General features: G+C 52.1%; 1 protein-coding gene across 1 annotated transcript in view; it reads left to right on the top strand.

Annotated features, from left to right (window-relative positions):
* The window catches only part of LOC127586623 (claudin-15-like), a 28706-nt gene extending 3997 nt beyond the window's left edge, over positions 1-24709 (top strand). Inside the window, exons 2-5 of the mRNA XM_052044734.1 lie at positions 17542-17706; positions 19176-19257; positions 22979-23086; positions 24322-24709. Coding sequence (XP_051900694.1) covers positions 17542-17706; positions 19176-19257; positions 22979-23086; positions 24322-24433 — 467 coding nt within the window. The 3' untranslated portion in view covers positions 24434-24709. The remainder of the gene's footprint in view (positions 1-17541; positions 17707-19175; positions 19258-22978; positions 23087-24321) is intronic.
* Positions 24710-25352: the final 643 nt, after the last annotated feature.

The following is a 25352-nucleotide window of genomic DNA, read 5'->3' as shown; positions in this document are numbered from 1 at the left end:
TTTTCTATTCTGATTGAAACAATTACTGGGTAGAATCGTGAAAGATCCAAGGATGTACCCCAAGACTCCTTGAAAAGATGCAACATATCAAATTGGGAATGTCCAATCCACGAATGCTGAAAGTGGAGGGAACATTTAGCATTGAGAAGCTTAAGCCCATGTATTGTGAGCGCTCAGAAGCCCCTGTGGAAGGAGTGGACGACCTCCCCGTTATGGACCGGGTGACCATCTGTGGAAGGGTCTTCAGCTCCCACAATGGCCTTCTCTGCCAGCTCAGAACCCAGAGACCTGGAGTGAAGTAAGTCAACCTTCATCCCCAGCGAGTAAGTAGAAATAGGCCTTGCTCCAGCATTTGTTTCTGGAGGGACAGAAGTACAAAGTAGGGAAGTTGCAGTAAATTTCCATAGGAATCTGTTGGTTGGGTGGTGAAAAGGAGACGGAGACATAGGAGAAGATGAAGGAAAGATTAGCAGAAGTACGGGGTTGTACATATCAGGGAAGGATGCACAGACTGTGATTCTGGGACGGGGAAGGTAAGGGGTGGGCCACTGGAGGTCTTTGAAATGTTGGAAGGTTTTGTTAGAGTGGATACAGAGCCAATACAGCCATAAACATAAGGCAGTCACCAGGAAACTCAATCGGCAATTGGGAAGAAATCTCCTGGCCCAGGGAGAAGTGAGAGTGGCGAACTCACCCCGGAGGGCGGTTGTGCCTTGAGCTGTCTGCAGATAGGTAACTTGCTTTTACCTTATTCCTGTCCCTTACCAGTCTCTGGGATGGAGGATGACTTACTTCCTCTCTGGCCTTGATTCTGCACAGCGGCACAACTGCTGCAGCCGCTGCCTCACAGCTCCGGAGACCCGGATTCAGTCCTGACCTCCCGTGCTGTGTGTGTGGAGTTTGCACGTTCTCCCTGGGACTGTGTGGGTTTCCCTGTGTCCCTTCAGTTTCCTCCCACATCCCAAAGTTGTGTGGGCTGGTGGCCCATTCTAATGCCCCCAGTGTGCAGGTGACTGAGAGAAAGCGGGGGTGGGGGTGGGGGGTGGGGAGTTGTGTGGGGGTGGGAGAGGCGTTGCTGGGAATGTGCGTAGAACAGTCAAGGTTAATGATAAATGGTGTAACAAGGCTTGGTGAACCAGCCTGGCCTTCTCTGTCAGGTAACAGTGCAGGTGCATTCCTTGGAGCTTGGGCAGGCATATAGAGGAGAGGGGAAGGACGGGTTCTACTGATACATGAGGGTACCGTCTGTGTGGAGCGTTGGTACCGACAGAGAAGGATCCCATCTGCCATGCAGTTACCTTTGAACTTCTCCATAAAGTTTACCCACAATCCCAGGTTAACAAAATTCTATCAGCTTTCCGCTGAAAATCCAGTGAAGCCGTGGAGCTGGCGCGTGTGGGAGAGCTCTGTCCTTCACTTCCCTCCGCAGATATGATCAGGTGGCACTCGGGTTTGCCGACCAGCCTCAGGTCCCCTGCTGAGTAGAGGGAATTTCCAGAGAAAGGTGAAAACTGGCAGCCTAAGTAATGAAGCTTTTGAGTTGTGTGTAGGTGAGGGAGCAGTACCTAATGTGGTCATTGATGAAAGAGTGGGGGGACGGGGCCTCAGTGATTGTTCCATCGATCCCACAGGAAGGCAGGTGTAGCTCACACCCACAGGTGTGTCTGCCGAGAGTGAATAAAGAAGTTACTCAATTTGAGGATGAGTTCAGTCAGGTGAGTGAGGGTGTAGGTGGAGGGGAATTAGTTGGGGGTCTGCTCAAGGGAGAAGCAGCGAGCCTTGGTGTAAAAGATTTGCAGGCGGATTGTGCATTCATGGAAAAGATGATCTGGTTGGGATCAGGGAAATGGAAACAGTGGGAGAGACTGAGGATCTTCAGATGTGTCATGGATATAATTGGGAAGGACGGGGAAAGGCATCGTGTCAGGGTCGGAAGAAACGTTTGATGGGGCAAGACTAGATGGACACAGTGGATCTGCCTGGACAACCCTGTTCGTGGACCTAGCACTGGAAGTAGAAGGTGGACTGTGTGAGACTGGGCTACCACAAGGCTGAAAGCTATGCAGAGGTAACCTGAAGAGAGGAGGCCAGCGACTGCTCGATAGACAATGGTCTGACGTCCATGGTCCAGAGGCAGGTATAAAGTCATAGAGTCATACAGCATGGAGATGGGTCCTTCAGCCCAACTAGTACATGCCGACCAAGATTCCCACCTAAGCCAGTCCCACTTGCCTGCATTTGGCCCATATCCCTTCAAACCTTTCCTATCCATGCACCTGTCCGAGTACCTTTTAAATTTTGTTAAGGTACCTGCCTCAGCCACTTCCTCTGGCAGTTCGTTCCATGTACTGAGCACTCTCTATGTGAGAGAGTTGCCCCTCAGTTTCCAATTAAATCTCTCATCTCTCACCTTAAACCTATGCCCTCTAGTTCTTGATTCCCCAACCCTGGGAAAAAGACTGTGTGCATTCACCCTATCTATGCCCCTCATGATTTTATACACCTCTATAAGGTCACCCCTCATTCTCCTACGCTCCAGTGAAAAAAGTCCCAACCTGCTCAACCTCTCTCCAAGCTCAGTCTCTCGAGTCCCGGCAACATCCTTGTAAATCTTTTCTGCGCTCTTTCCAGCTTAATGGCATCTTTCTTATAGCAGAGCGACCAAAACTGCAGACAATGTGTCCGCACCAATGTCTTGTACAAATGCAACATAACGTCCCAGCTTCTGTACTCATCGCCCTAACTGATGAAGGCCAGCGTGCCAAACGCCTTCTTCACCACCCCGTCTACCTGCGACGCCACGTTCAGCGAACCATGTACTTGTACTCCTAGGTCCCTCTTTTCTACAACATTTCCCCGTACCCTATCGTTCACTGGGAAAGTCCTACTCTCATATGTCTTCCCAAAATACAGCACCTCGCATTTATCCAAACTAAATTCCATTTGCCATTCCTAGGCCCACTTACCCAGCTGATCAAGATCCCTCTGTAAATCCTGAGAACAATCTTCACGGTCAATGACACCATGTATTTAATGTCATCTGCAAAATTACTAACCATGCCTTGTACATTCTCATCCAAATCATTGATTTAGAAGACAAATAGCAACAGGCCCAGCACTGAGCCTGCGGAACACCACTAGTCACGGGCCTCCAGTCTGAGAAACAAACTTCTACCTTCACCCTCTGCTTCCCACCATCAAGCCAATTCTGTATCCAATTTGCCAGCTCTCCCTGGATCCCGTGCGATCTAACCTTCCATAGCAGCTTACCATACGGAACCTTGTCAAAGGCCTTACTGAAGTCCATATAGACAACTCCTACCGACCTGCCCTCATCGACTTTCTTGGTTACTTCTTCAAAACTCGGTCAAATTCATGAGACCTGATGTCCCACGCACAAATTCGTGCTGACAATCCCAAGTCAAACCCTGTCTTTCCAAATGTTTGTACATCAGAATCCCTTCCAGTAACTTACTTACCACAGATGTTAGGCTCACTGGTCCATAGTTCCCAGGTTTTCCTTTGCAGCCTTTCTTAAATACAGGCACAAAATCAGCCACCCTCCAGTCTTCCGGCACCTCACCGTGGCTAACGATGATGCAAATGTCTCAGCCCGGGCTCCCGCAATTTCTTCTCCAGCCTCCCACAGTGCTCTTGGGTAAACCAGGAGATTTGTCTACCTTCATACCTTTTAAGACATCCAGCACCTCCTCTACTATCCCTGATCCCTCCCGATTTACTTCTCCCAGTTGCAAAGTCTTCACCGTAAAATCAGAGGAGAAATATTCATTAAGGACCTCGCCCATCTCCACACATTGATGTCAGCTTTGGTCTTTGAGGGACTCGATTCTCTCTCTAGTTACTTTATCCCTTAATACACACAGAATTTCTTTGAATTCTCTTTAATCTTCTCTGCCGAAGCGATCTCTTACCCCTTTCTGCCTTCCTGATTTCTTTCTTGAGTACACTCCTGCATTCTCTATACTCCTCCAGAGATTCACTTGATCCCAGCTACCTGTACCTGCCTTCTTTTTCATGAGCAGAACCTCAATATCCCTCGTCATCCCGTGTTCCCTATTCCTGCCAGCCTTGCCCTTCACTCTAACTGGAACATGCAGATCTTGAACTCTCACTTGCCAGACATCCTTTTGTTTGCAACCAATTGACTTCATTAAACTTCTGCAAGTTCCTGTCTACTATCGTCAAAAATTGCCTTGCCCCAATTTAGAATTTTAACTTGTGGACCAGATCTTTCCCTTCGCATAACTCATTTAAAACTAACAGAACTGTGGTCACTGGTCCCAGAGCGCTTCCCCACTGACACCTCAGTCACCTGCCCGCTCTATTACTGAAGAGTAGGTCGAGCTTTGCCCTCTCGCTGGTAGGGCCCTGTATATATTGCCTGGGGAAACTTTCCTGAACACACTTGACAAATTCCACCCTATCTAAGCCCTTCGTACCATGGGAGTCCCAGTTTATATTAGGAAAGTTAAAATCCTCTATTATGACAACTCTATTATTCTTGCAACTTTCTGCAATCTCCCTGCATATTCATTCGTCTAATTCTCTTTGACTATTAGGGGGCCCACAGTACGATCTAAACAAGGTGATCATCCGCTTCTTTCTCAGCTCCACCCATAAAGCCTCACTGGACGATCCTTCAATAATTTCACCTCAGACCACTGCCGTGATGTTCTCCAAAATCAGAAATGCAACTCCCGCTCCTCTCTTTCCTCCACCTCTATTCTACCTAAAGCACCTGTACCTTGGAACATTTAGCTGCCATCCTATCCCTTCCTTAGCCATGTTTCCGTAATGGCTATAATATCCCAATCTCATGTGTCTCTCCATGCCCCGAGTTCATCCGCCTTACCTGTCAGACCTCTTGCACTGAATTGAATGCAATTTAATTGAACAGTCTTTCCTCGCTCCCTGCCATGCTGCTTCCTGTCTTGTCTACTGACCTTACTGGTATTGATATTGCTGTTGGTTTATTATTGTCACTTGTACCGAGGTGCAGTGAAACACTTGCCTTGCATACCGTTCATACAGATCAATTCATTACACAGTGCATTGAGGTAGTACAGGGTAAAAACTATAATAGAATACAGAATAAAGTATCACAACTACAGAGAAGTGTATTGCAGGTAGACAATAAGGTGCAACGTCACTTCGAGGTAGATTGTGAGGTCAAGAGTCCATCCTATCGTTTAAGGGAACCGTTCAATAGTCTTGTCACCGTGGGATAGAAGCTGTTCTTGAGCCTGGTGGTAAGTGTCCTCAGGCTCCTGTACCTTCTGCCTGATGGTGGCTGGGGTCTTTGATTATGGTGGCTGCTTCATCAAGGCAGCGAGAGGTACAGAGAGAGTTCATGGAGGGAAGGCTGGTGTCCGTGAAGCGCTGGGCTGTGTCCACAACTCTCTGCAGTTTCTTGCGGTCCTGGGCAAAGCAGTTGCCTAACCAAGCCGTGATACGCCCAGATAGGATGCTTTCTATGGTGCATCGATAAAAGTTGGTGAGTGTCGAAGGGGACAAACCAAATTTCTTTAGCCTCCTGAGGAAATTAAATTCTGTCTCAACTCCCAGCCTCCCATCTGCCTCTCTTCTGCTTTGGATCCCACCCCTGCCAGACTGGTTTAAACCATCCTGAGTAGCACCAGCAAATCTGCCTGCCAGGATATTGGTCCCCCTCCAGTTCAGATGCAACCCGCCCCTCTTGTACAGGTCACTTCTGTACCAGAGGAGACCCCAATCGTCCAAAAGTTTGAATCCCTCCATCCTGCACCAACCCTTCACCCATGCATTCATCTGCCGTATCCTCTTATTCTTACCCTCTCTAACAAGTGGCACATGGAGTAATCCAGAGAGGTCCTGTTTTTTAACCTCTTTCCTAACTCCCTTCATTCACTCCGCAGAACCTTATCCCTTTCTCTCCCAATGTCATTGGTGCCAACGTGCACAATGACTTCTGGCTGGTCGCCCTCCCCCTTGAGAATGTTCTGCAGCCGCTCAGAGAATCCTCGACCCAGGTAGGTTGGAGGCAACACACCATCTCGGAATCACTTCTGCGGCCACAGAATCTCCTGTCCATCCCCCCTAACTACCGAGTCTCCTATCACTAGAGTCCTGTCTGCCTTCACCCTTCGCCGCCGAGCCTCATAGCCAGTCCTGGTGCTGCTGCTTTCTCCTGAACGGTCACTCTCCCAAAAGTATCCAAAACAGTAACTTGTTTTCAAGGGGAATGGCCACGGGGGACCCCCTGCACTATCTGCCTGCCCCATCTACCTTTCTTGGTGGTCACCCAACTACCTGCACCCTGCACCTTAGGGGTGACCACATCACTAAAACGGTTGTCTGTCATGCTCTCAGTATCCTGAATGATCCTGAGTGCGTCCAGCTCCGGTTCCTTAACGCGGTCAGTCAGGAACTGCATCCGGATACACTTCCCACAGGTGAAGTCCTCAGTGACACTGGCAATCTCCCTGATCTCCTACATCCTGCAGGACAAGCATACCACTGCCCACACTGCTCTCCTGACGCTCCAAGGATGAAGTTTAAAGTTGAAAAACTTTACCTGTGCTTGTTGTGACTCTTTACATTCTCTCAGCCTCTTCGCTGAAGCCTCAGCACTTTGACACCGCACTTGGAACTCAGAGCCGTTCCACATTAGCCCCTCTGCTCGAGCCGGCCTCCATTTACTTTCTGCAAAGCAAGTTTTAAACTCTGCTGGCTCCTCCTCTCTGCTGGGTCTCGAAGAAATGATCTGAGGAGGGACTGAGAGTTGCCACTTGGTGTCTGTCCAGCAGACCTCAACATCACCACCCTGGTGTGCAGGTTTGGTGATCATATAAAGGTTGGTTCTTGGTGAACAGAGGGCTGGAAAAGGGTAGATTGTAGTGAGTGAGGTTAATGGAAAAATCAATGTCGCCAACGTCAACGATGAATAGATCCGGAGAGGTTTAGAGGTTGGAGGGAGGGGTGCAGGTGGATCTGGAATCCTGGAGACAGCGGGAAGGGGTGAAACCTCCTGGCCACAGATAGGGGCACCGAAGTGGAGGGAGCAGAAGCAGAGATCAGCGTCACATGGGGCTCAGAATTCATTCAGATGGGGACACAGGGAGACAAAGGTGAGGCCTCTGCTGGGGCCGGTCGTTCGGGATCAGAGGGGGGAGATCAGAAGGGACAGGGAACAAGAGGGAAGCGGCTACAAGTGAAGGAAGAGAGAAGGTCAGAGGAAGCTGAAGGCGCAGAAAGATCCAGAGGGCGACTGAAATTTAAGAGCATTTGAAGTTTGAAATCGTTGACACGTGAAAGGGATGATAGAAGGTCAGCTGTTACCGCACTGTATGTAAGGAGGAATAATGTGGCAGTGGGGGCCATCGGAGCTCTGAGGTGGAGTAGGTGGTGTTGGAACAGAGGGACCATGAGCGTGAACGAGCAGTAAGTGTTGTTCACAGGAACACGGCTCGAGAAACACTCGATAGTTTGAACAAGTTTGTATTCCCGGCTTGATCCGAACTGTGGCAGGAGGAATATCAGTTGGGATCCAGTTACGAGGGGTTGGAACTGGAGACGGGCTTTGATCACCATCTGATTGACGTGCAGAAGGGAAAGAGAAAGAACTGAGGTTGGGGAAGGCGAGACACAGAGGGAGATCTGTGGGACGGTTGGCATTCCTGGAAGAGGAACGGCAATGCATTAATTCGTCAATGGAAATGTCAAAACGTGCAGATGCTGGAGGCCTGAAATATAAACAGAAAACGCTGGAAACGATCAGTGGGTCAGGCAGACTCTGTGGAAAGTAAGAGTTTCAGGTCAAGGGAGAGGGAGGAGACAAGTTAGTGCCGGTTTGCAGAGAGGGTTCCTGCAACAGCGGCAGGTGACTGGCTTTCTCGGTTTTTCTCAGAACTTCCAGTTCGACGTGGGTGGCCCATCGGGGGCACTGGCTCAGTCTGTTCCCCATGGGTTTGTATAACCCTTTGTTTTTCCTCTGTCTGCACTCATCTCATTCTGTTTATTTGTTTGTGATATTCTCTTTAACTGCCATAGTTAATCCATCAACCTGGTTTCATCACTGAAAGCTGAAACCCTTAGTGACCCTGGTCTCACCCTATCGTAGATCTTCTCTCGGTCCTGACCACGGCTCCCACCACACTCTCTGCAACTTCAAACTAATTGTTCTCTCTTTCCCAGTTCTGACGAAGAGTCTTTGAGCTGAAACAAAGTGTTTCTCTCTCCGCAGGTGCTGCCTGACCTGCTGAGTGTTTCCGGCATTTTCTGTTTGTTTCTGTCTTTGCTCTGTCCTAGAGGACAGAGGGTGAGAGCAGTCCTGTAGGAACTAGGGCAGACGGAAGGCCATGGTTAACGAGAAACAATGGGATTTGTTCGTTATTTTAGCATTAAGATACAGATTAGTTTATTGCCATTTACCCCAGGGTGCAATGAAACTCTCAGAGTAAACAGTGTACAGGGTAATAAACGCATCGAAGATTGTAGTGCAGTTTGAAGTAGTGGATTTTGTCCTTTTTATGTTTAGTGCAAGTTACTGTGGAGGATCAAAAATCCCGACATCAGCTTTAAAACTTAGATATAAGGATTAGAAAGAGGAAGTCTGAAGAAAGGCACTTGGATGTCTGGAGTTGGGGTCTGCAGGCCTGATTCGATAAAGGAAAGAAGTGTTTAACTAACAGTTAGTTTTTGTTGATGAGATGACGGTGAGGGTTGATGCGGGAAGGGCAGTGGACTTGGTAGATCCAGACTTCCAACAGGATTTGATGTCATAGAGTCACAGAGTCATGCAGAAACAGGCCCTTCGGCCTAACCATGCCGACCATCGAGTGCCTTACTGACACTGATCCTGGTTACCAACACTTTGCCCTTTATGCCTCGACTATTCAAGTGCTTATCCAGATACTTTTCTCAATGTTGTGAGGGTATCTGTTTCCACATTCCCAGGCAGTACTTTACAGATTACAAATACCCTCTGGGTTTAAACATTTTTTCTCTGGTCCCCTCTATCCCTCTTCCCCCTCACGTTCAATCCTTAGCCTCTGGGTTTGGATGTTTCCATTATAGCGAAACGTTTCTCACTATCTACCTTCCCTATCCCACCAAATAATTTTGCGTAGGTCTATAAGGTTCCCCCTCGGTCCCCTCTGCCCTAAAACAAACAAACCCAGCCTATCTAGTCTCCTTAGAACTGAGGTGCTTCATCCCAAATCTCCTCTTTCCCCTCTCCAGTGCGATTATGCCCTTCCTGTGGTGTGGTGAGGTGACCAGAACTGTGCACATAACTCCAGCTGTGGCCTGACCAAAGTTTTATAAAGTTGCACCGAGACCTCCCCGCTCTTATATTCTATAACCCGGCTAATGAAGGCGAGTTCGCCGCATGCCTTCCTCACCACCCTTTCAAACTTACCTACGTCCATGTTTACTCCATAAGCTGCATTGAACTCATAAATATATTTTGTAAATCCTTCAAAAAACTCAATCAAATGAGTCTGATTGGATCTCTCATCAACAAATCCATGCTGACTGTCCATCAATCCCTGCCTTCCTAAGTGTAGATTGATCCTGTCTCTCAGAATTTATTCCAATAACTTTCCTACCACAGATGTTAGACTCACTGATCTGTAATCACCTGGCTTATCCCTGAATAAAGGCACCACATTTGCTGTCCTCCAGTCCTCCACACCTGTGGCCAGTGAAGGTGCAACGATCACTGTCAGAGCCTCTTGCCTCCCTGAGAAGCTTGGGATACATCCCTCCAGACCCTGGGAGTTCATGCATCCTTTTGCCTGATAAGACATTCAATGTTGGCATGCTCAGGACTATCCCTGCCCCCTCTCTGAGACCTGCAATCACATCATCTTTCTCCTCAGTGAGTAAGACAAGAGGTATTGATTTAAGGCCTGGCCCTTGTCCACTGGCCAAGGACGGAAGGAGCTGGAGCTGCAGAGACACAGGGTGGGAGCGCAAGGTTGCCCCTTGGGGCTGGAAGCACCTGTGGTGTTGGCGGGGGCTCAGTACCAGGACCATTGATTTTCCTGATGTCTGTTGATGACTTGGACTTCAGAACACAAGGGACAGTTTCCAATTTGTAGATATAGTGAACTGTGGAGGGGTTAGTGAAGACTGCTAGGAGATGTGGACCAGTGTGTGGACGGGTGCGAGACAAAACCTAGTTCTGAGGAATGTGAAGTGTTGCACTTTCCGATGCAGCTTTCCGAGTGTGGCCAGATTTGCTCCGTCCACAACACCTGCTGCCAGTGATGTTGTGAAAAGACGCCCACCTCCTGGGCCCCTGGGTAGGGGAGAGCCTTCTCTCTCTGCTGGAATTCTGAAGTAGACGACAGGAGACCATTGGCCCGATGCCGGCGGTGCTGAGGGAAGCTGCCCACTGCTGTCGCGAGCCGGGAAAAGTCTGCCCGCAATCCCCTGGGTGTGATGGAGGGGGAGGTAGGGCTGGTGTGTGGCTTTCATTTTGTACCGTCTGTATCAGCACCGGTGGTGACCACCCATAGAGGGTTGTCCACTCAGTGTGGGACCAATGGTGGGGGACAACCCAAAGACCAGCTGAGCCTTTCCTCATCCCCTGGTGGGACAGTGTGAGACCCATTGAGAGGGTATCCCAGACCCTATGTGTCTCCTCATCCCCTGGTGGGACAGTGTGGGACCAGTGATGGGGAAATTCCAAACCCTCTTTGAGCTCCCGCCCTTATCTCTTGGTGGGACGGTGTGGGACCCGTGAAGAGGGGCATCCCAGACCCTCTGAGTCTTCTCTCATCCCCTGGTGGGACAGTGTGGGAACATCCCAGAACCTCTGAGGGGATCCTTTAACTCCTTCCCTGGTGGAACTCCAGAACGCAGACGTTTCCAAAGTTAACAGTTGCAGCTGCTGCTGCCCGGAGAAAGGTGACGAGAGGTGCTGACGAGGATTTAACCGCAGTAGTTCAGGGTGGTCTTTGCTGGGCTGCTGAAGGAGTGGAGGCCGAGGGATGCTCTCTTCCTACAGTTGATGACAGAATTAAAGGACTTCAGCCAGCCTCAACATCCATGGCTGAAATCGCTCAGTCTACAAGGAAGAGAAGTGTGGCCTGAGTGAAGGAAACACACATCATTCTGGGGTTGAAGCCACATGGGTCCTGGATGGACCTCTGTAGCCTCTTATCTTTAGAATGGACATTTCAGCCTGCGATCTCTGGAGTCAAGGGCTTGTGATGACTGTAATCTCCAACCTGAGTGACATGTCTTTGTACGCTGTGTACGCTTACCCCCTGGGCCTGGTTCTTTGCATGTGGTGGTGAGGAGATGGAGGCTGGTCCGGGAGGAAAGAGCGGAGAAAAGTGGAGGAAGTAGTGTCACAGGGTGGTGAAGAAGGCATTTGGCAAACTGGCCCCCATCAGTCAGGGCACTGAGTATAAGAAGTTATACAAGATACTGGCGAGGCCGCACGGAGTATTGCATACAGCCTTGGTCACCCTGTTGTAGGAAAGACATCATTAAGTTGTAAAAAGTGCAAGGAAGATTTACAAGCATGTTGCTAGGGCACGAGGGCCTGAGTTTTTGGGTGAGGTTGAACAGGCGAGGACTTTATTCCTTGGAGAGTAGGTGACTGAGAGGTCACCTTACAAAGTGAGATGGTGAATTGGTAAATTGGTTTATTATTGTCACATGTACTGAGGTACAGTGAAAAAGCTTGTTTTGCATGCCATCCATGCAGATCATTTCATCACATCAGTACATCGAGGTAGTACAAGGGAAAAGCAATAACAGAATGCAAAATAAAGTGTCACAGTTACAGAGAAAATGCAGTGCAGGCAGAAAATAAGGTGCAAGGGCCACGACGAGGTAGATTGTGGTGAAGAGTTCATCTTATCGTACCAGGGAACTGTTCAATAGGCTTATTACAGCAGGATAGAAGCTGTCCTTGAGCCTCCTAGTACGTGCTTTCAGGCTTTTGTATCTTCTGCCCGATAGGAGGAGGAGAAGAGAGAATGTCCGGGGTGGGTGGGGTCTTTGATTATGCTGGCCATTTTTCTGAAGCAGCGAGAGTCCACTGGAGGGGAGGCTGGTTTCCGTGATGTGTTGAGCTGTGTCCACAACTCTCTGCAGTTTCTTGCGGTCTTGGGCAGAGCAGCTGCGGTACCAAGCTGTGATACACACAGACTTTTTACCTGGGAAAAGGAATCAAACGCTAGAGGGCACAGGTTTAAGGTGAGAAGGGAAAGATTTAAAAGAGACCTGAGAGGCAACTTCTTCAAGCACAGGGTGGTCCGTTTATAGAACTAGCTGCCAGAGGAAGTGGGTGAGGCGGGTACAATAACAGTATTTAAAACACACTTGGACACGAACATGGACAGGAAAGTTTCAGAGGGATATGGGCCAAATGCAGGTAAATGGGACTCGTATAGATGGGCATCTTGGTCAGCATGGACCAGTTGGGTCGAAGGGCCTGTTTCTGTGCTGTATGACTCGAGAACTGATTGCCTGGTGGGCCGCTGGAAGTGCCTGTGTTCTGACTCCTGAGTCCAGCAGTGGGGTCCATCTCCGGGCGCTTGGTAGCCTGCGTACGGCCCATACCCTGGAGCTCACCACACACCGTCTGGAATGTTAACGGTTTCTGCTGAAGGACGAGCTCAGGATTCCTTCCATCGGGTCGGGACCCAAGTTCGCCTTCTTACAGTGGGAGGTGGGCAAGGCCCACGGCCATGTCTCCTGTCGGGAGGATGTGAGGGGCTTGGGCTCGGGGTTATTCACTTTGCGGTGGGAGAGGAGAGCAGGTTCTGCACCCCTGTGTGGAACCATCCCTGTGTCTCCAGAGGCAGTGGCAGCTGTGTCTCTGGTGAGCCCATCATGAACGCACCGGTCGCCTGCTGCTCCTGGTCTCATATTTCATTGAGGTAAACGTCAGCGATCTCTCCGCTGCATCCTCTGCGCTGAGCAACAGCGTGAAATGTTCCTGATCCCTGGAGTCAGTGAAGGCTGGAACCTCCGGCACAGGGGGAGAGACCTTCCGCACTGAGCGCCTGGAACCTCCTCTTTCCGAGTGTCTGCACCAACCACGTCAAGGAAGCCCAGCAAACTGGCAGGTGAAGGGCGCTACTGGGCTCGGCGCTGGCGGACTGCTTCCAGCACTATCCAAAGGGGTCGGGTCCTGGTTAGAGACCAGCAGGTGACCTCCATGTAGTTGTACCGATTGGTGACTTGGTCCCACCTCCTGCGTTTGTCACAAAGATCCAGAGGACATTGATTTCTTCATTGGGTCTCTGCCAAGGTACTGGTCTTCCTGAGTGGGGAGGGTAATGGGTCTCTGGTGATTGACTGTCTGCCCTCAGACCCTGCCGAGATACCTGTACAGGAGGTGCCTGGTGTGTGCAGGTCTGTGGTTTCAGGCTGACGTACAGTTCCCCATCGGTAAGTGTTAGCCATTCCCACCAGTACAGAGTCTGGTACAGGCTCGCTTCATTTCGGCCGCTCTGTGGGTGGCTGGGGACGGTGGGTGTGGGGGAACCCTTCACTGTAGGTGTTGGGGATAGGGCCCGTTCAGGAATACGGAGCGATCAATATTGGCCCGACCCTGGATCAGGCAGGATTCCTTGTCAGACCCAGGGCCAAAAAACCCTCTCAGGGGCCAGTCCCACAACACCTGAGCTGCCTCTGTGTTACTGCAGGCTGCAGGGAGTGATTTCCTACCCCAAAAGGTACTGTGACCTCTCCACTTCCTGCCCCCAAACGGTACTGTGACCTCTCCACTTCCTGCCCCCAAACGGTACTGTGACCTCTCCACTTCCTGCCCCCAAACGGTGAGGTGACCTCTCCTCTTCCTGCCCCAGATGGTGCTGTGACCTCTCCACTTCCTGCTCTCCCACTGCCCCAACAGCCGACCGTGCTACTGGAGGTGAGGGGAGCTCTCCCCATGGAGGCGCTCTTGCCCCCTGCACCGGGACCCTGGGCTGAGAATGTTGCACACAGCAGTCTCACATGTATTCACCGACTTCTGGGCTTCCTGGCATTCCTGCAGCCGGGGTGAGTTCTCGTTCCACGTTTGTGTGGAATGAGGGTTGTGGTGTTGCTGCAACATTACAGGGGCTGTTCCTCTGGTTCTGGCTGCACTACAGCCCCATGCCCCTGGGTGGGGAAGGTTTGTTTGGGGAAGGATTATTTGGGGACCACTTTGTAGATCGGAGCCCGGAGCTGGGTATCGTGGCCATTCCCAGGTCCCGGCCTTCCCCGAGGATGGAGTGTCCGTTTCCCACGTTAAATGGCCCTTGTCCGTGACCCTTGTTTCCTGGAGAAGGGGTGTGCAGTCTCTTCTGCTTTCTTCGAGCTTTTTGCGATTGATAGGCGTTGTAGAGATCGCAGTGTATCCCGAACACATAGTGTAATGGTTTAATTGAAGTTTCTTTTTTGCTACATTGATACGAAGTTAAAGCAAACTAATGCAGGAAATGGGGGCCATAGAACATCGAACAGTAGAGCAAAGGGCAGGCGATTCTGCCCACAATGCTGCGCTTGTCTTTATCAGGGTCCTGGGCAAAGCCAAGATAAGCAATTGCTAAAAGTGGAGTTGTGACTGGCCGCCTCAGTGACCCCTCCAGACAGACACAGGTACCCGTACAGCTCCGTTTGCTCTGGGAACGTGTCCCGGCCTGTGTGTGGAGTGTGGCTTGGTTACTTGAATTGCCTGTGTAGGATGAGATTGCCCAGGTAAGGTGGGTGATGTGTGGTCTCACTCCCCCCACTGTGAATCGCCAACTCACCTCGCTTTCACTGAGGGAGCTTTCTGAACCTGTTGGCCCTAAGCTTTGTTGAAGTCATCACTTTCCCTCTCAGTCCGCAGTCTAATGTCAACTGAGGACTGCCAGACTGTAATGTTGCCATCTTCTAATAATATAATGGAATAATAATCCACTGTAATAAAATTGATTGTATCATGCAATAAAGTTATGACAGAATGGGCTGTCTGAAATGGTGATAATGCTTGATGTCACTGATAATCACTGACCTGAGCTGGGCAGAGGTTGAACCAGACAAGGATTCACACCCCCCATCACCTGTCGTGGGTGCAGCTCAAAAATGCACGGGAGCCACTTCGACTGCACCTCCCGAAGCGGTGGTCTGTGCGTTGGGAGCCTCCGGTAGGACAGTGCAGAGAGGTTACTCTGTGCCCAACCTGTGCTGTACCTGGCAGACATCCATGAGGACGTGAGCCCACCACCATCCTGACTTCTCTGTCACGGCTGGGACTCCCTCCCCAGCAGCACCACAAGAGAGCCTTCACCAGGGGACTGCAGCTGTTCAATAAGTCAGCTCAGCCCAGCCTACTCAAGGGCAATGGAGGATGGGCAATGAAGGATGGGCAATGAACGCTGGGTTTGGTGGCGTTGAGCACGGCACAGACATGAATACGGAAGCATATCAGACCATAATTTTCCAGTCCTTTTATTTTCCATTTGAAGCCATACAGCCCTATGGTGAAGTCCTTCTTTGCACTGGCTGCTACTTCCCGATGCCAGCTACCACGCTGGTGAATGTGAGCCACCTCAACCTCTGCTGTCATTGTGCTGGTGTGAAAATGATTTGTCTGACACCTGGGAAGCCTGATCTAGTGGGAAGCGTTAATGTTAACCGTGGAGAGGTCGGGAGCTGTGAGACTGTGGAGTTGGTGACTGAAGCTGAAATTCTCAACAGTCAGGATCAGGTTGGGTGGGTGGATGAGTGAAGAGGTGCTGAAGGAACAGGCGCACAGGGCTACTTGCTCCTACGGAGGGCAAAACTGACAGCTTGAAGCATGGAGTTGAAATTTCCCACTATGGCCAGTTGTATCCAGCAGATCGCTTCACAGCGGTGCATCAGATTCACGAAAGTTTGTTCAAACGGTTGAGAAATGTTTCCTGTTACAGAATGACAGAAATCTTACAACATAGGAGACCGTTGGGCCTGTCATGTCTGTACTAGTTGAAAAAAAGAGTTTAATTAGAACTGTAAGCCATGCGCACTGTGCCCTAAGCAATATGCAGTTCCAACATAACGTTACTGCCCTTATAGACTACACCCTGATCAATAAAGGACAGCGTCTTGTGTGCCTTTAACCACCTTACTGCTAGCTTTAACGATCTGTGGACCTACACTCCAAGGTCCCTCTGTTCTTCCACATCACTCGGTAGCCTCGCATCACTCTCTTGCCTTGTGCACTCTCCACACGCCTCACACTTGTAGGAACTCAATTCCATTTGTCACTGTCCTGCACCACGTACCAATCCCGAGAGAAACAAAGGACTGAAGATGCTGGAATCCGGATGAAAAAAACACAACAAAATGCTGTGGGAACTCAGCAGGCGAGGCAGCGTCTGTGGAGAAAAGCAGGCCGTCAACGTTTCAGGTCAGGACCCTTCCTCAGGACTGAAGATAGGAAAAGGGGAAGCCCAATATATAGGAAAGAAAAAAAGTGATAAGTGGAGAAAAAAGAGGAGGCGGGCTGGGCACAAGGTGGTGATAGGTAGATGCAAGTAAGAGAAAGCGATAGGCAGATGTGGGAGAGGTGTTAGTGTGGCCTCCTCTACATTGACAAGGCCACAAGCAGACTAAGTGACTGGTAACCGCAATCTGCATCTCCCCATTGCCAGTCACTTCAACTCCTCCTCCCACTCCCACTCCCACTCCCACTCCATCAGTCCTCGGCCTCGTCCAGCGGTCCAGAGGAACAGCACCTCATTTTCCGTCTTGGGACCTTGCAGCTTAACGGGATGAACATCGAATTCTCCCACTTTAAGTAAACAAACCCCCCACCCAACCTTGCCTCTTCTTCTCTTCCCTTTTCCTTTTTTTGCCCTCTCCCGCCCCCCCCATGCAGCCTGTCTCCTTACCTTTGAGCCACCCCCCGGTGGATCTGCTCTCCTCTCCTCTCCTCTCCCCTCCCCTCCCCTCCCCTCCCCTCCCCTCCCCTCCCCTCCCCTCCCCTCCCCTCCCCTCCCCTCCCCTCCCCTCCCCTCCCCTCCCCTCCCCTCCCCTCCCCTCCCCCTCCCCTCCCCTCCCCTCCTCTCCTCTCCTCTCCTTACCTGTCTAAACCTGCATCTACCTATCACCGCCTTGATGTGATATTTGCATTGATTTGATTGAACGTTATGTACTTGATTGGACACTGGGTACCTTAGTAAAGATTCATTGGATGGTGGTTAACAGTGCGTTGATTTGATTGGGCATTGGGTAAATTTAGCCATGCGATTGGATGCTGGTCATCTGATTTGATTGGGTTCTGTGTATTTATAATCTGATAGTATGTTGGGTATCTGTGGTAAAGGACTTGGGCTTGATCAGTCGTGCAGGATACAATCGACAGGCTGATGTTTTCAGCACAGGATCAGGTGGGGGATGCAGGGATGTGGATCATGTGCAGGCAGAAGGAATTCGCTTAATCTGGTATCATGCTCGGCACAGACGTGGTGGGCTGAAGGGCCTGTTCCTGTGCTGTACTGTACTGTTCTATGGTGTAGGAACTGCCACTCACTTTCTGAACTGTATCTGCTTCCCTTTCCTCAGATTACGTCCGCGCGTCCCAGGCCCTGATGATCATCTCCATCCTCCTGGGATTTTTTGCGTCCATCGTCACTATATTCGGTCTCCAATGTGTCAAGTTTGGAGCAACGGATCCCGTGGCAAAAGCAAAGATTGCATCGGCGGGAGGAGCGCTGTTTATTTTGGCAGGTGTGTGGTGGGGTGGGGGATGATTGAGGTGGGGTGGGATCGGGACATGGGGGTAGGGGGTGATGGCTGGGGGCGTGGGGTGGGATAGGGGACATGGGGGTAGGGGGTGATGGCTAGGGGCGTGGGGTGGGATGGGGATTGGGGGTGGGTGGGGAAAGTTGTGGGGGAAGGGTGCGGGATGTGGAGGTGTGGGTGAGTAGGTGTGTGGGGGATGGGATGGGGTGTGGGGGGATGGGAGGGGTGAGCGCGGAGGGGTGTGGGCAGGGATGGGAGGGGTGAGTGGGGAGTAATGAGAAGGAAAGTGCTGAGTGGGGAGCGGTGTGGGTTGTGGGGAGGGGTGGGGGTTGTGTCGAGGTGTGTGGGCGGCGATGGGATGGGTGGCGGCTGTGGGGAGGGGCGTGGGTGTGTTGGGAGGGGTGGCGGCTGTGGGGAGGGGCGTGGGTGTGTGTTGGCAGGGGTGTGCGTTGTGGGGAGGGGCGTGGGTGTGTGTTGGGAGGGGTGGCGGCTGTGGGGAGGGGCGTTGGTGTGTGTTGGGAGGGGTGTGCGTTGTGGGGAGGGGCGTGGGTGTGTGTTGGGAGGGGTGTGCGTTGTGGGGAGGGGCGTGGGTGTGTGTTGGGAGGGGTGTGTGGGGGGTGGGAGGGGAGAGTGTGGAGGGGTGGGGGGGATTCGAGTGGAGACGGGCTGTGGGAATGGGTCAGTGGGGGTGGGTGGTGTGAGAGGTGAGTGGGGAGGGGTGGGTGGATGGGAGGGGGAGTAGGGAATGGTGTGGGGAGGGGTGGGAGTATAGGGTGAGTGGGGATGGGTGGTTTGGTCGGTGGGCTGTGTGGGGGATGGGAGGGGGTGCGGTGAGGGGTGGAGTGGGGTGGGTTTGGTGGAGGAGTTTGGTCAGACAGATGTCCTCGGAGGACTTGGTGCAATGTGAGTGTGTGGGCGGAGAGGTGGAAAGGTGGTGCATGAGGGCTGGAGTCGTGGTGACACAGCACAGAAACAGGCCATTCGGCCCACATGTCCACACTGACCAGCAGGAACCCTTCCTCCTTCCTTGGCCCGTGCCCTTCTGTGCCTGGGCGATTCAAGTGCTGGTCTCGACGTTTCTTAAATGCTGTCGACACCGGAGACCACGGCTGCTGGAATCCGGAGCAACAATCTGCTGGAGGAACTCTATGGGTCGAGCAGCCTCTGTTGGGGGGAGAAAGATGCAGTGTGTTGAAACGTCAACAATTCCTCCTCCGCACCCTGTGGAATCTCCTCTGCACCCTCTCCAGTGTAATCACGTCCTCCCTGTAGGGATAAAGGGGGCTGTGGGTGGGCTCCCTGGGGTGTGGTGGACCAGGGGTGGTGGGTGAGAAGGTGGAGCGGGGTGTGGTGTGGTGTGTTGTGGGTGCAGTGATGGTGAGCGGTGGGGAGGACTGGTCGGGGGGGGGGGAAGGGTGAGCTCTGTGCTTAGACTGTTCTCTCACTCTCCACAGCCCTGTGCGCAATGGTCCCAGTTTCCTGGTACGCCTTTAATATCACGCAGCAGTTCTATGATCCACTCTACCCAGGAACAAAGTAAGTTTCACCGTCGGTTGGAGCTGATCGGCGAGCAGTAGTTCCCATACTCTGTCGCTGTAGTGAGCGGAGGTCTGAAAATTCCCCACTGGAACTGGTCAACTTCAAGGCTGCATCGGTACTGTGGGAAGGTCAGGCCCACAGACTGAGACCAGGAGCTTCTGTAATCATTCCTGCACCCCCTGGGTTGTCGATTGTGGCTGCGTAGGGTAGGATTCTCTCTCTGCCTCAGGACCTGGCTCTGGTTGCATTCCAAGTGTCAGGAACCCTGGTCCTACTCAGTGGCCCACAACCCAATGTTGGCACCTACACACCCAGATGTCCGGAGGATCCCAAAAAAGCATAGAAGCAGAATCAGGCCATTCAGCCCCTCGAGAGTTCTCCACCATTCAATCATGGCTGGCTTTTTTTCCCTCTCAGCACCATTTTCCTGCCTTCTCTGGTCCCAGCCTCTCCCACTACTGGAAACATCCTCTCCACGTCCACTCTATCCAGGCCTTTCAATATTCGGTTGGTTTCGACTGCCATCTATCCTGGGCTTGGAATCGTGTTGGAGGTGGAGTGAATTAGAATGGCCAGGACAGTCCAGCATCATGGTGGTTATCCTTATTTCCCCTCCACAGAGTCTCACCTTGTGTTCATTGGGGAAACTCGAACTTCCTTGCAAAAAGCAGGAGCTGGTGTAATATGTTCCACCGGGACGTCCATCAGTGGCGTTGGCGCCTTGAGACCATAATGGGATGTGGTCACGGCTCACGGCCATCTCTTCTGTCAGGACTGTGCAAAGGAATTGACTTTGAGGTAGAACACGTTGCGAGGGAGGTGCTTAGCTCAGTCCAGACTGGGCCCAGCTGAGGGTCCAGCTCCTTCCTTCATCTATTAAGGGAGAAAGGAGCCTGCAGATAGGGATATCATGGGTCATGGGCTTCTGCTCCGTCTGGATCCGTCTGCAGTCTTGCGAGATGATCTACTGACGGTCGCCCTTGAGGTGTCAAACATCTGGAGGGTCACCCTGGGACGTGTCAAACAGCTAGAGGATCACCCTGAGGGTGTCAAACAGTTGGCCTCTTCCCTCCACTACTCTCCACTTACTCCTGCAGTGTCCCAGAATGGTTACCGGTGGGCCTGGGGGAAGCCGGGTCATCGGGGAGGAGCCCCCTCATGGTGCAGGGTGGCCGTCATCCTGGTGCCCAACAGAGCACCCTGTGCTCTTTAATAAGAAAAATGTGCCTGGTCTCCCGGCTCAGCACAGATGGGGAGAACTGTGCCGGCCATGTCTGCTTTCCTGGGCATGGCGCTGGCCCACACGATCCCACGCTCCACCCCAGTCCCAGCCAGTCCATTCAGGACAATGTCCATCTGGTCCAGCTCCTCTCCCACCATTCCCAAGGTGCTGGTCGATTGGTTGGCTTCCTCTCCCTGAACCATGAAGAGACATTCATGCATGATGAATAGTCCAGACACTCTGTGTGACCCGATTTGAGCTTCATTCTGTGACCCAGGTTGACAGAGCAGCCAGTTAATAGGTGGTGACCTTCTCTCCCAAGATCCTTTACCTTGGGAGAGAAATGCCCAAAATCCAGCCAATTATCTTGCATCTAATGAAGTCCCTCCTCCTTCGGCAGGGGTTGGCTTTGTATGGGCCAGGGAGGGGACTGACCATCTCACGGTCTCAGACTAAGACTTGCAGCTTGGTAACGGGCCATTCTTCCCACTGACCTTCTGTCCACATTCACACCAAACTCATTCCACTCTCCCCGCAGTTCCGCCAACTGACACTTCGATTATTCCCCCAGATTTGTCCACTTTCACGGCACCCACCCACAAACTTTGGGTACTAGACAGTGGCCAGTTAACCCGCCAAGCTGCACATCGGTGGCACATGGAAGACGTACAAACGCCACACGGTAACAGCACCGGAGGTCAGGACTGAACCCCAGTCACTGGAGCGGTGAGGCTGTGGCAATACCCGCTGCGCCCCTGTGTGAGTGCCAGTCAGTCTTTCCACCAAGTCCTATGTTAGGGTCACTTGAGAGAAATATTCCCAATGCCCGGTAGGTCGATGCAGGTGGATCTGCTGCTGGAGGAAGTCGGATCGTTTTGCATGGAGCAGAACACATCTCCTCCATCTTGGGAGTCCACCCGGGCTTGGCTGAGGAATCCTGGCCGGCAGGAGCTGGAGGTGAAAACCAGGTCCCTGGACAGGACTGCTCTGAGCGCTGGTCATCAACTAGATGGCGACCTCTGTTGTGGTTGGCCGCTGTGAACACGTCCTCTGCTTTGCCACCAAGACCCAGAAGAAACTGGACTTTGGGCATTTCTCTCCTCGGCCAAAGGGGCAACGTCAAACGGCCCATTAACTGGGTGCTCTGTGAACCTGGATCACAGAATGAAGCCCAAGTCTGATCACACAGAGTGTCTGGACTGTATTCACGATCCGTCTTTTCAAGTTTGTGGGTGGTTGCAGTGAAAGTAGATCCAGAGGCAGCTGGTGAATTTCTTCTGGGCCAAGAGGAAACACTGGGTCTGTGCGGCATGTCCCTGTTGAGGGGAAAGGTCAGTAGTTGATTTGCCTCTGTACCTAGGTTATGATTCTCTGCTTTTGGACCCTGTGGTTATCTCTGTACATAGAACATTGTTGCAGATAGTGTGCACTGCAGACACACCTTTTCCACTGGGAACTCGCCTTGGTCATGCCTCCTTGTGGGACTGTCTGTACTTTAGGGGATCTAATCAGAGCCTGGGACATGTTCTTCTTCAGTCAGAGTGTCCCCCTGATGTTGGACGTGGGACTGTGGTGGACGGGGTGACAAACCGTGGGCACGGATTGACTGAGAACAACTCATAGACAGTCTCGTGGCGGGGAGTCCCATCATTTGGGTGTTAAACGGGCTAAAGCAGCTCTGAACAAACTGAGCCCCGTGAAGCCGGATTGCTCTTTGGAGCCAGGCTGTGAAAACCTCCTCAGCAGCTGCTCCCAGCTGTTTCTCAGGACATGACGTTCCTCATTGCGAGACAGGGTTGCCTATCAGGGCTGTTCCTATGCACTCTCAATTCCTTCACTGTTGTCAGCGGGAGGTGTCACTGGTGGACGTCTGTCTATGCGGGTGCCCTCTCCCTGTAAGCAACAGACCAATGTGTAGGGTGCTGTATAGAGTGATCCCATCTGACAGGTTTGGAAGCTGTTCATGGACATCCAGTCTGCCTGTCACTTCTACGGCCTGGATGAGCTGATGCCCTATGTCTGGACCCTTTAAAAGAGGACTGTGCCTCAAGTTTTGGCTGCATGTCAGCCCCATACTCTTGAACTTTGGGTCTCTGTGAGGTCAGTCTGCTGGTCATTCACAGGGCCCCATCTTGGTGACTGTATGCCCTTCTCCTGAGAATACATACGTGCTTTGAAACGTAGACCCCTTCACTTTGTGTCAAATACTTGCAGAGCAGACAAACCATGGGGTTAACTGCAAAGTGCGTCTTTACATGGGCTCACCACACTCCCACCCACCCTGGGCCTGGCGTTGAGCTCGCAGCAGACATACTGCCTTCGTCACTGTGTGACGGAGGGACGGGGAAGGGGTTGGAGTTGAAGCATCCACACGTTGTCCCCCATGGACAAAACGTCAGGAAGGACTCCCGTTTGTGTGAATGCAGAAGTAAGAGTGAAGGAGGGAACCATGGTGAGATCGATTTCAGTAACCAGAGTAACTCTTGGTCTCCGAAGGTTTGAACTTGGACCGGGACTCTACATTGGCTGGGCTGGGGCTTCACTGCAGCTGATTGGTGGGATCTGCCTCTGCCTTGCTTGTAGGAAAGCCTCTGGTGTAACCGGGTAAGTGACAACACCTTGCACCACTCTGCTGCCTTGTGCCCGTCGCTGAATTTGTTGTGTTTATCATTGCCATGGTTACTCAGTGAGATTTGTGTGAACAAGGAACACCATCACACCCTCTTGTATATACATCAATAAACTCGGATGATCTAAATGGGAACCTCCAAACTAGGGTGTCAATAGAAACATCCCACCCCTTCCAATACCTCGAGAAACTGGCCTGTCCCGTTCCGACACTGGCCCAGTGACACTGGTGCCAAACATTCTCTCAAACTGACTCCTCCCTCTGACACTGAACCCTCAATACTCACTGAGCCTGTTGTTCTACACAACAATAACCCCCAGCTCCTTCCCCAGACACAAACCCCACCTACTGCTGACTCAGCTGGTACCGAGCCCTGAACTCTCCAACATTGACCTCCTCCCTGCTACCATTACCCCACCTACCCCAGCAGTGACCACTCACTCCCCACGGGCGTCACACTTTCACCCTCATGCCCGAGACTGCCACGAGCCCCAGACCTGATCGCTGCCATTGTGGAACATTGTCCGGGCAGGGGAACTGCCCACCACTATCTCCGCCTGCTGCTTCTGGCACCCTGCTGGGTACAAGGCCATGGGCACCGACCCCCCTCTGAGGCGCCCTGGCACTGGTGTCCACTCAGGGCACAATACAGGCACTGATCCTTCCTGGGCACCGAAGTCTCTGTGGGTACTGGCTCCTTCCCTGGTCACTGAATCATGGGCACCCATCCTGGGTACTGACTCCCCAGGGCACTGACTCCCCTGGGAACTACACCCTCCCCGGCCACCTCCCTTTCCCGGCACTGACTCCTCCCCCGGTCTGCCCCCTTGTTCAGAAAAGACGCCTGTTGGGTGCTGGATCTGCATGGGCATCGACGCACCCTGGGCACTGGAACATGGACACTTTCCCCCTCGATGGGCACTGCTCTTCCGCACAGCACTCCCCCTTCACCACAGTCTCTACCCACAGCACTACCCCCACCCCTCCCTCTCCACCACAGTCCATCCCCACGGTCACTACCCCATCCCTCCCCATGGACACCCCCCCACACCCCCCACACTACCCCCAACACTCCCCCTCCTCCCTCCCCTCACACTCCACCCACCCCCACAGACACGCCCTCCCCCCACGATTACCACCCCCACACACCCACCTCCATGACCACGTATCGCTGACGTGCAGCTGCCATGATTTTCTCCTCCTGTTGCAGGGAGTACTCGTACAAGTACCGAGCGTCCCGCTCAGCAATGGGGGCGGCGTCCAGGAACTACACGTCGGAAGTGGACAACTCCAGTAACTACGGGAAGAACGCGTACGTCTGAGAGCTGGGGCTGCCTCTGGATCCTTCTGGTCCTGGGCTTTGTACTGTTGGAGGGGGAGAACATGGAATCCTCTTTCCGGGATCACCTCGGGGAAATGCACATCCTTCACACTCCACTGGCCCAATTGTTGCACTGCTTTGTGTTAAATGTGTTTGTATTCATGTTGCAGAGATGCTGATGAGTCCTCCCCTCCTCTGAGTGAATGGGGAGGGTGGTGGGAAGGTCGTCAATGACTGAAGAGATAATAAAGCTGTTCCTGAACAACAGGCCTGCTGTTGTGAATGTTCAAATCCAGTCAGTGCAAGGAGCAGCGAGTGTGGCACATTCTGAACGGGATCAGCACAGAGCTGCAGTATTCCAGTCATCGTGCACTGGGAGCAGCTTTCCCTCCCTCCGCCCAACCCTACCCCCAGCACTGCCTCGTCCTTAAAACCCTCAACAACTTTCTAATCTGATCGCTTCTGGGAGAGGGCTGAATCGGAAGCAGTCTTCAGTAAGGAACAGATCAGGAAGCAAGGAGTAGCGGTGACGGAGGTGTATCCACCTGAGGGAGTTGTAAGAGAGGTCAGGAGCTGTATCACGTCACCAGGCCGAACTGCTAGTTGAGTGAAAGGATAGAGAGCTGTGTGTCTAGGTTCAATGCCAGGAGTCAGGTTGATGTGGTACGGTGCTGGCTCACCCCTTCAGACCAAAGAAAGGGAGACGATAGGGTGGGAACCTGGATATGGTGGAGCACAGGGATGGGTCTGTATCTACAATAACAACTGTTAGATGGCTCATGGGATGTTTGTTTTCACTCCAACAAGCTGGAATATTTTCCATGTAAAAGTATGAAAGTTACAGCTCAGGTTAGACCCTTGCCTGGAGCACTGCCTCCTGAGTAAATGAATTGTAGACCCATAGGGTTATACAGCCTGCA

The sequence above is a fragment of the Pristis pectinata genome, chromosome 37, assembly GCF_009764475.1.
Source record: "Pristis pectinata isolate sPriPec2 chromosome 37, sPriPec2.1.pri, whole genome shotgun sequence".
Lineage (NCBI taxonomy): Eukaryota > Metazoa > Chordata > Chondrichthyes > Rhinopristiformes > Pristidae > Pristis > Pristis pectinata.
This window is presented reverse-complemented; position numbering and strand designations above follow the sequence as displayed.